This window comes from Fukomys damarensis, unplaced genomic scaffold (assembly GCF_012274545.1).
Source record: "Fukomys damarensis isolate Sample0158 unplaced genomic scaffold, DMR_v1.0_HiC HiC_scaffold_23, whole genome shotgun sequence".
Taxonomy (NCBI): Eukaryota; Metazoa; Chordata; class Mammalia; order Rodentia; family Bathyergidae; genus Fukomys; species Fukomys damarensis.
This window is the reverse complement of record NW_022900935.1, coordinates 54,718,167-54,729,609: the sequence shown is the minus strand read 5'-3', so window position 1 is coordinate 54,729,609 and position 11,443 is coordinate 54,718,167. Positions and strand designations below refer to the sequence as shown.

Genomic DNA, 11,443 nt, shown 5'->3' with positions numbered 1-11,443 from the left:
TTAATTCACTATGAGTGCCTACTTTCTAATGCTGTCGGGACAAATACCATGGATAGACCCAGGCCAGGAGGCAAAGCACGGTGAAGGTAAACTAACATGAGTTGAACAGACTACAAAGAGAGATTAAAAAACCTTTTTTTTTTTTTTGGTACCGGGGATCAAACTTGGGTCCCTGCGCTGGCAAGGCAGGCAGTGGAACCACTGACCTCAATCCCCGGCCTGATAAAACCTTTTTAATTGTTGTGCTGGTGATTGTTTTTGATACTAGAGATTGTAATGCTTTAATTTTGCCAAGTGGTTGCTGCTACAAAGTTTAAAACTACAATGTGTAATTTAAAAATGGAATTTACATTATTGAAGCAAAGCAGAAAAAAGGGCATTATTATATTCTACAATTAAGGTTCAGGACAATTTTGTAACCTATGACCTGAGGAAATTTCTTATTCATAAAGCAATAGAAATGAGAGACTTGCACATGTTCCATTAAAAATTAACCATATAGCTCTCAGGTAAAAGATATAGGGAAAAGACAAGAAGATGAAGGAAGGGAGAAGAGAAGAAGAAAATGAAAAGAAAGAAAAGCAATTTACATACTGAGATGTTTTACTCTACTTGGTGATCTTGCATGAGAACATTTTGTTCAATTTATTTGTGTGGTTCTGTTGGGGAAGACGAGGGGGGTTCTGGTTTTCCAAAAGAGCAGAAATTAGAGTGTGTGTGTTTTAAATAAAATAAGCGAACAAAGACTGCAACATAAATTTATTGTCAGCTCAGCAACAACAGAAAAGCACACACAAATTCCAAATCTGTCCTTTTTCTTCCTATTTCACTTTATTATACCTTTGAGTCCTATTTGTGCTTTCAATTTCTCACACCAGAGAAACTATTCAGTATGTACTCATGAGCGTCCTATTTATTTCACTTGAGAGTATCACCTCAAAGGGGAAGCGGAAAGAAAAGAAGGGGATGGAATTAATATGGGAAAGTGAAAAAAAATGGAAATAAAGTCTTTGCAGCTAGGGAGGGAGGGTGTGGCTGAAGAGAGGGCAGGGGGATGGGGAAAAAATTAAGAACCAATTGACTATGTAAAGGTACAAATTTCCAACGGTGAAGGTCCTTATATTGTATGCCTTAAATGTATCAATAAAATTAATTTTTAAAAAATTCCAGATCTAGCTAATAACTCTTCAGTTTACAAAGCTTAAAGTGACTCTCCACTCGGATGTGATTGGGTTTGTGCTTAATCGTGACTGAACATCTTGTAACCTGGAAATAGAGAATAAACATTCATCTCATGTCCCACAATTAAGCACACTCACAGCATTCAAGGTAGTCATTTAATCACCTTAGTTGTATCGTATTTCACAAAACAATCCAATTGCTCCAAGTTCAACAAGTTTCGTAAAATCTACAGTTCAAGTCATTCATGTCTACCTAAGGTGACAAAGAAAGGAGGCGTAAATAACTGCTTGTGAGCGTTGATAATTCCCTCCTCCTTCCCCAACCACTCTCAAGTAGCGTGCTCCAACCCTTGTATAGCAAACAGCATCGCAATCTTTCAGGACAAAGGCAAACAACACTCCTTCTTCAGTGGGCTGAAGATGTTTCCAGCCTCACCCCACCTGTGTGAACCTGTCTTTTTACCATGTCCCTCAGAAACATGGGGGGTTGACCCAGGAATTCAGAAAGGTCATGACCTTATTTCTGTTCCCCATTTGTTTGAAGTCAAGGAAGATATCGAAGAGGGAAAAATTGCAGTAAATAATGACGTCCATTTTTCTTCTGCCATGATTTAGCCAAAAGAAATGCTTGTAGCACTGACTGACTATTCATCATCACCAAAACAAGTGCCAGTGGAAGAATTCTCTGAATTGGTGGGATTATCAATTTTACAACCACTACCTCTGCTTGTTAATAAGCAACATGAAGAGGCAAATAGAGGTACTCTGAAAACCAACTGATATTACAGTTGTGTCTCTCGATGTTACAGTGATGAATGTGTGCCTTGCACGTCTTGGTTAGATGCTGTATGGCTATTTTTCAATTTTTATAGACTTTAAAACTTGTAATTTATCCTAGCTTACCAGTTTTCCTATTTTCTTAAGTCCCAGCATCTTGCCTTTACTGCTCCTTACTGAATATCACATTTCTAATTGGAGACACCAGTATATAAACTAATAAAGGATGAAGTTTAACCAATTAGACCTCTTCATAGCATTCCTAACACAAAATTTGCCAGCAAAAAAATTTAAGGATAAAAAAATGTGGAAAATTTAGATTATCCTTCACCCAGTTTATCCTACTTTACTTACTGCTCTCATCATACAACATAGGCATATTACTTTTAAAGGGCATCATGTCAACTACTTGCCTTACGATGATTGGCCAGAAGGTAAATCGATCAAGTGGTCGCCCTCCTTGATCTGGGATTACATCTGGGATTCCATAGAAATTCTATTTAAAGTCAGGAAAGCTTTCTGATAAGGTGGATCCTTACACTCGTCTGTGACAGAAGTGACCTTCTCGGCGGGGTTTTCACAGCTACTGACGATGGCGACTGCGCTAAACGACCTTCGCCTGACAGTGGTGTCTGATGTGTAGGACCCTCGCACTGGGGATGTTTTCTCCATATTGTGGAGCTGCTGGTCTTTCCAGTCCAACTGTTTGGCACTGCAAAAGGGGGCATACACTTCCACGCTCCCCTCAAACTGTAAGCAGTTAACTTTGTAATGCTTCCTCTTCACTTCCAAGACATCGTTAAACCTGTGGCCCCAGAGGATCTCCCGGGGGACATAGGAACTTCTCGACTGGTGAGAGGTCCCGGTAGAATCGCCGGTATAGATAAACGTTACCAAAATCTCAAAGTTATCTTTGGCCACCGCTTTTCGGTCAAGGGCATACAGAGGACTCTCGTGGTCAATCTCATGAACGATAGTGACTGGTGTCACCAAAATGATCTGGTCATTGACTAATTTGAGGTCTTTAAACGCCATGGTCATCCGCCCTTCGCTGTCTTCCGTGTAGCGAAGAAGCTGAGCTCTAACTGTTCCTTCTATTACGTGGTTTGGTCGGAAGTCGCCGATGCGCCACATGAGACACAGCTTTCCATCTCTCATGCCTATGAGTGCGAAGTAGCTAAAACGAATAGTCTGGGCTCTCTTCCGTGCAGTTGCCATTTTAGCCAAGGCTGCTCCGATGATGAAGGTGTTTATGATGCAACTGAGGATGGACTGAAGGATCACCATGAGCACTGCCATGGAGCACTCTTCCGTGACGCAACGGTAGCCGTACCCGATGGTGGTCTGGGTCTCGAGGGAGAACAGAAATGCTCCTGTGAAAGAGTGCACGTTGTCCACACAGGGTGTGACATCTGGGTCATTTAACAGGTCTCCGTGATGAAAGGCGATGAGCCAAAAGACGGAGCCAAAAATCAGCCAGGAGAGAATGTAAGACAAAGAAAATATCACGAACATGTGGCGCCATTTGGTGTCCACAAGCGTGGTGAAAATGTCAACCACGTAGCTCCCCCATTCTCCAAAAATGTGCTTGAAGTATACATTGCAGCTGCCGTCTTTGTGAAGCAGACGTCTCCTTGCTCTTCTCTTCTCAGCTACATTGTGTTCTGGCGGACAGCCCGGATATTTGGAATCCACATTCACAATCCGATAGCTGGTGCTGTAATAGCTCATTCTTACTGACGCTCTTAGGGCATTCAGGAGAGTTTTGTAGTAGTAATAACCCTAGGTGGGGTATTATTTGTTAATTTGAGTTTTCAGTTAAAACCTAAAAATAAGAAGAAAGAAAATGTAATACACTTTAGCTTTCAATCTCTTTTTGTAGCAGCTTACCAAATTTAGAGCAATTTTATGCTGCGTAAAATAGCTAAGACTTCTTTTGAACCACAGAGACGTTCAGTATTGATTCCTCGTCTGTTTAGAATTCAACCCAGTCATGGCAGGAACAAACTATGCAATTAGAGAAAATAACATTTTTTATATGCACAGGGCTTGAGTAAAAACTGTAACTATCACAAATGCTGTCTCCTCACTTTTTTTTCTTTGGACCGGACATAGAAAACATTTGCTTCATTTTTACAGATGCTTTTTTGCATGAGAGCGAGCACCTGGAAACCAAATAAATCCATAGTATACAAAGGCAAAACATAGTTCAGGTATTTGTCTAACAGCTCCATGAGCTCTCAGATTATCAACATCAAACGATTTTCCAATAAAGAATCTCTATCTTTGTTCATAGTGGAACTTACATATTGGTTCCTAAAATAAATAATTCCTTACCTGTGGCACCTGTTGCTTCTTCTGTCTTCTACACAGGTTTTCTTCCTTGCATACTTCCCAGGAAAGAACAAAACTGGGAATGGGCATGTACTTCTGATGAAATTTCTTTTTCCCTAACTCCACCCTTAGTTGTGATTGGAAATAGAAAGTATTCCTTAACCCCAGAGGAGTTAAAACCACTCCCAGGTATGCTTTCAGTAAGGTGTAAAGTTGCTTCTGCCTTTGTCTAATACATTCATCCTTTTTAGTTTTTTTTCTTTTTGGACACTGGCATCTCTTCTCTTCTTTTCTGAATAGAATTCAAAAATTTGCCAAAGTTGCTAATCTTGTTTCCCTCTTAAAGGGAGAATACACAATACAATTGGACCCTTTTCTCCAGTTACTCAGAGTTTCTCTGATGTGTTCACAGTCACTGCTATGCAAAATAATTTTTCTCTCTCCAAATTCAGCCCTTAAAAGACCAAAATAGAACACATATATCATTTTTACCAGTTTCAGAATCCACTTACAGGCCGATGCATTTCCCAGCTTAAGTCTAGAAGTACACTTTAAAAATTCAAGATCAAAATTACCTTTTCTTACTTTGTATGAAAGAGAGAGAGAGAGAGAGAGAGAGAGAGAGAGAGAGAGAGAGAAAGAGAGAGAGAGAGAGAGAGGTGTAACAGCAGCCCCTGTGATGGTTTGCTAAATTTTAGAATATGTTTTCTAGATATTCTACCTGTGCAAGAAGGGAGACAGGGAGTGTAGGGAGAGACGCAATACAAGAGGATCCTTTCATTCTGCTACAGAGACAATGCAACGTGAATGAATACTGTTCCTTCAACCAACTAGGGCAACTGATCACTGTAAACCGAGTACCTTCTCTGCTGGAAAATGGTGGAAAGAGTAAACATCACTGTGAAAACGAATCATTTTTGTCTATCTCCGGGGATCAGACCCACTTTACAATAAACTCATTGTTTAATGTGCCATTTACAAAGCTAGACTCTGCCCACAGCTAGAAATCCTGTACAGCATGCATGGTGTTCTCTCTGCCCACCCATCTGCCTACTGGCTACTTCACCCACCCATCCACCTTATCTATTCTGAGTTACATCTTTTCTTCACCAGCGGCTCAATGGTGTTTTCAGGGAGACAGCTATATAGTTTCAGGACACAACCCAGGCCTGCCAAATGCTTATTGGAAGTTGCAATGTAAAATATTTCCACAGATTTTGTTCATGACACCCTCTATTCATTGGTCATTGGAAGTTCACATCCGATTAGTCATTAAATGTCATTTCATACACTGCTATGGGGTCTCTTCTAACTGATCACAGGAGGTATGAGAATGGGCTAATTAATAATTAATGGACCGTGCAATTTCTAATTAAAGTGCAGATTTAGGGATAGAATAATTTTCTTGTTAAATGTTTCCAACTCAGTTCTTTTTAAGGAACTACACACATTGTGCTAGGCTGAGTTACAGTTTGTAAATCAAGAGGCACTGCCTGATCCTGATTTTTTTTTTGTCTGCTGTTTTTATTTGAAATGACATTCAGTTGGCAACATTGTAAATTCCAGTGGGGCCAACTATTATATACAAGGCATTTTTAAAGAATCTTCTAAAATATGCCAATCAAAGAATGAATTTTCAATTAAAGACTTTGCAAGCACACAAATCTGAGTTTGTAGAAAATTTGTTGCTGAACGATGTAACCATTTCAGAGATTACAATTTAAGCATTATGAAAATTCTGCTCAGACTTACATCTTCTGACCACTTCTTCGATGTGATCCATTACTATGATAATTCACTTCAATTTATCAGGAAATAAGCATCCAGACTATTGGGTTCACACAATTTATTGATCTATTCTGTGATTCTCCATCCATGTAAATCATGCATTTTTAGAGATAAATATCTTTGAGCAAATGACAGATCATAGCCAAATCCATCATATTCTGTTTTAGTTCTTTCTTGGTAAATAAGTAAACAATAGGTGAAGAAATTTATGGTGATGCTTTTAACAAATGGCTAGACAAATTAGCATTTGTTAATGTCAAATTTTAACATTTTTTTTCAGCTGATAAAGCCGTAATATTTCACATTTGTTTTTCTTGGGATGAAAAGTCAGCCTTAAACTTGTCTTAATGTTTTAATCATCTCACCACCATCAAGTACATTACAAAACAGTCTAAATCTTCCTACTTTTGTATTTACTTTTTGGCATGTTGCTGTCTAGAAATTGTCAGTGGTTATTATTTCTATTGGGTTCAAAATTACTGTTTTTAAATTGAGAATGGAAAGATCATTTGTAATTACAAAATTATGGAATACAAAGTCCAAAGGTAAATGTTGGATCAGATAAAGTCTATTTTACTAGGTAATTAATGGCAAAATTAAGGGGGAAAGCCCCACTGCGATTCTTTGCATGGATTCTTTTATACATGGGGCTGCAGTAAAGGACAAGGTCTAATCACAGGCTAATGCTGAGAATGTCATCAAGTTTTGTTTAAAATGGAGACATTTATAAAAGCCCTTTGAGGCACCCTGACTTACTTCATCCCATGGATAGACTTGAAAGGGAAAACAGTCAGTAGGATCAGCCAACCCAATCCTTATAAGCACTTTTTTATATCCTCCCTCCTCTATTAAACTCCCACATAAAAAGATGTTTCTTAATCTACTTTGATGGGTAGAATATGCTTTTAGGCCTCAACTTTCTAGGTCTTTGCATGGGTTCAAGAAAAACTCACTAATTCAGCACATTTTAAATGGGGCATAAACATTGCAAGAATGCTTTCAACAAAACAAATGAACAGCCCCTGTTTCTTGATGCACAAAATTGCCTCGGTCAGTCTTCTAAATTTTTAAGCATTTTCTCTGCCATTTTGCTTATTTTTTTAGTTATAATTTTTATTAGTAAATGTTTGCAGTACATAATGACTATATTCCTCATCTGGGATTGCTACATGTACATAACACATCTCAATTCTATTTTTTCTGTTTTTCCCCTTTAGGTCCACCCCACCCTTTAAATTTTTTTACTAGCATCGATCATTTACTTATTTATGCTGTAAGTCCTTGTTAAGTTAATTATTATATATACAAATTAACGGTCAGCCTCAGAGGTCAAAAAATATAAAACACATAAGACAACTATAGTAAATCAAGATATACTTTTAGAAACACTGTCCTTACTGGATTACAGTAACCTTTTTCCCTCTCTCTCTCGTGACTATTTTTTGGTTTTAATTTTCTACTGTATTTAGATATAAGGTTTCCCAAATAAGAAAAATCATACAATACTTAAGCTTGTGAGACTACTTTATTTCACTTAACATTATAGTCTCAAGGTGCATCCATTTTCCTACGCGTGACTCAAGATTATCTTTGTTCATGTCAGAGTAGTACTCCGTGATATATAAATATCACATTTTCTTTATTCGTTCATCCGTTGATGGGCAAATAAGTTGCCACCAAGATTAACTAATATGAATTATGTTGCTATAAACATGGGTATGCGTATATCACTGTGCTGTGATATTTAACTCTTTTGGGAAGATACCTAGAAGGAGAATAAATGGGTCAGATGAAATTTTATTTTTTGTTTTTAGGGAATCTCAATACTTATTTGCATAGTGTTTTGAACTAGTTTATGCTCCCACAAACAGGGTAGAAAAGTGTTCCTTTTTCCCCCTCAGCTTTTCTCACGATCGCTATAGGTTGATTTCTTGGTGACAGCCATTCTTTCTGGAATGAAATGCAATCTCCCTGTTGCATCAATTTACCTTTCTCCGATGGCCAGTGATGTGCAGCATTTCTTTTCATATATTTTTGGCTATTTGTACTTCTTCACCCTAGAAGTGTCTACTCATTTCAAATGCCTGTACTCAGATTAGGTCTTTAGATTTGAGGGTTCTAATTTTTTTTAAGTGCTTTATATATTCTAGATATTAGTCTTTTACCTGAAGGTGTAGCTGGCAAAAAAAAATTTTTTTTTTCATTCTATATGTTATCTCTTCATCTTATTGGTAAGTTCCCTTTGCTGCACAGAAATTTTTAAATTTGACGTGATCCCGCTTGTTGATTCTTGGTATTATTTCTTGTCTCACTGGGATTGTGTTTCAGAAAGGCTTTGCCTACACCAATGTCCTCAAGGGTTTTTACCTATTTTTTCTTCTAGTAAATTAAATGTTTCTGTTTTAACACGTAGATCATTGATCTGTTTTGATTTTAGGTTACTGCATGTGAGAGATATGGAAGTAGCCTCACTCTTTGGCACGTGGATAGCCAGTTTTCTCAGCACCATTTGTTAGAGAAGATATTTCTCCTGCAGCAAAAATATTTGGCTCTTTTGACAAAGATAAGGTAGCTGAGTGTACCTGGAGTTGTTTCTGCATCCTCTACTCTATTCCATTGGTCCACCAGTCTGTTTTATTGACGATATCATGCTGTTTTCATCACTGTAGCTTTGTAAATGTAGCTTTAAGCCTGGGATTTTGATTCCCCTCTGCCTTGCCCTTGTTGTCAAGAATTGCTTTTGCTCGTCTAGGTCTCTTCTAGTTCCATATGAATTTTAGGATTGCTTTCTCTCATTCTGTGAAGGATAATGTTGGTATTTTGATTGGGATCGTGTTAAATCTGTGTAACAGTTTTGGAAGTACTGACATTTTGACCATATTCATTCTTCCTATGCAGGAACAGGGGATGACTTTCCAATTTTTTTTTTTTTTTTATGTTCTCCTCGATCTCCTTTTTCTAAATACTGTAGATTTCATTGTAGAGGTCTTTCACTTCTTTGGTTAGGTTAATACCTAAGCATTTCATTTTTCTTCATGCTATGATAAAAAGCATTGTTTCCCTAATTTTTCTTTCAGTGACTTTGTTATTGGTATAGAGGAATACCATTGATTTTTGAGTGTGGAATTTATATTCAGTACATTTTATTAATTCTGAGTCTTTTGGTGGGTTTGAGAGATCATCAATGTAGAAGATCATGTCATCCAAAAATAGTGTTAACTTAATTCCTCCTTTCCTCTCCATAACCCTTTTAATGTTTTATCTTGTGTAACTACTCTGGCTAATATTTTGAGAATTATCTTGACTAGGAGTGGTGATTGCAGTCATTCTTGTTTCATTCCTTCTTTTAGCCTTTCTCCATTTAGTATGATGTTGGATATTGGTTTGTCATAGGTGGCTTTTCTCAGATTGAGATAAAGACCTTCGTCTATACCTATTATCTTCAAGGTTTTATTATGAATGGATGTTGTGGTTTTGTTTTGCTTTGCTTTGTTTTCTGGTACCAGGGATCGAACTCAGGACTTTGTCCTTGCAAGACAGTCAGCAGCACCACTGAGCTAAGTCCCTTGCCCTGGATCCTGACTTTTGTCAAATGCCTTTTCTGTGTCTACTGAGCTGATCATATGATTTTTGTTCTTGCTTCTGTTTATGTGATACAATATATTTGTTGGGTTTGCATATGCTGAACCATCCCCACATCTCTGGAATGAATCCTACTCAATTGGAAGTATGACCTTTTCGATGATTTCCTACTTTCTGTTTGCCAGTATCTTACTGAACATTTCATCGTCTGTATTCATTAAAGAGACTGGCCTTTCTCTAATAGCTTTTAACATTTTGTCCCTGTAATGGACTTTTGACACTCTGAGTACAATGTGAAGTGGAGAAGTTCGTTTTTGGTTATGGTTATTTGGGGTTCTGTATGCTTCATTTATCTATATATTTATTTCTTTCCCTCTATTTGGGAAGTGTTTCTGCCATTATTTCTGCAAAAACTTTTTTTTTTACTCCATTTGTGTTCTCTTCTGATTTTTCAATTATTATTAGATTAGTCTTTTCCATCATCTAGTGGCTATTGGATCCACATTTCATGTGCTCTTGTTTTTAAGATATCTTTGGATTGTCAGTCTTTGAAGACATTGGTTCTTCTATGCAGATATAGTTCTGAAAATCTGTCCTTACAGTGGTCTCTTCTGTTGTCCATACTTTCAATTTTTAATCTCATTTCTGACTGGAATCTTTCAATTGACTCGAATTCTTTTGCAAATTGGTCATTGATGTTTTGGGTCATTTTGTTTAGTTCATCTATCTTTTTGTTAGTGTCTTCAGGAAGTTCCTGCATCTTTTTGGTTATTATTTACCTTATCTGTGTACTTATTATCTTATCTGATCCCACTGAGTTACTTTCTTCATTTGTTTTCTAACTTCCTCTGTTATCCTTCTGAGCAATTCAGGTGTGAGATTTATGCTATTCTGACCCTCTCTCTCCCCTTAATTGGCTTTAGGAGCACTGGGAGTTTTGGGGAGGCATTTATTTGCCATGTACTTTTATGTTTCTATTGTTTTGGTTTGTGATGATGTTTGTGGATGATTATAGTGTAAAGACTTTGTTACCAGAATAGAGATCTGAAGTTGCTTTTGAGTGATTTAGTTTGAGAATGGCTAACCATAATCCTTTGCCACAGCCCCAAGATCTGACAACCTTGGTTAATATGGGAGAGGAGGATGCAGTTTAATTAGCCCAACAACCACACTTTCTAGGAATTTACTCTAGTATTGCCAGTGTCATAAATATAATCTGAGTATTGGTTTACAGAGAAATAGTGACAATTGTGTGGCCCAGATATTATCATATGAGTCAGCTACAGTAGAACTGTCCAAAAAAAATTGGTCATTAACATACAATAAGAGCTGATTATGTATCATCCTTAATCCTAAGAAGAAATCCACAATTGTGGTGTAAACCTTACAACAATGCATCTATTGACTGATAGCTAATATGAACTAAATTCAACAGCTATATCTTCACTAATGGTAGAAAAGAATTTAGTAATTTTACAGAGTTAACTGTCAAAATATTAACAAACTTCATAGTTACACTATTAAAGATATAGTGTTTGGAAGCATGGGAATAAAAAATGAAAATTTTGAAACATTAAACTCAGTCATATGAAAAGGAAAAAAGAGAAATGATACAAAGGACTTATTGAGGAATAGAAGGATGTTTACAGAAGTAGACAAGAATTAGAATATAAAAGAAAATGAAGGGCTGGGGATTTAGCTCAGCAGTTTGGTGGCCTGCCTTGCAAGGGCCAAGACCTGAGTTCAATCCCTGGTACAAAAAAAAAAAAAAAAAAAAAAAA

The 11,443-nt window shown here is 37.2% G+C and overlaps 1 protein-coding gene across 2 annotated transcripts in view; it reads right to left on the bottom strand.

Annotated features, from left to right (window-relative positions):
- Positions 1-947: 947 nt before the first annotated feature.
- Positions 948-11,443, bottom strand: part of Kcnj16 (potassium inwardly rectifying channel subfamily J member 16) — a 59,397-nt gene continuing 48,901 nt past the window's right edge. For both annotated transcript variants that reach the window (XM_010640577.2, XM_010640578.2), the window contains one exon: positions 948-3,783. In XM_010640577.2, coding sequence (XP_010638879.1) covers positions 2,430-3,689 — 1,260 coding nt within the window. In that variant the 5' untranslated portion in view covers positions 3,690-3,783 and the 3' untranslated portion in view covers positions 948-2,429. The remainder of the gene's footprint in view (positions 3,784-11,443) is intronic.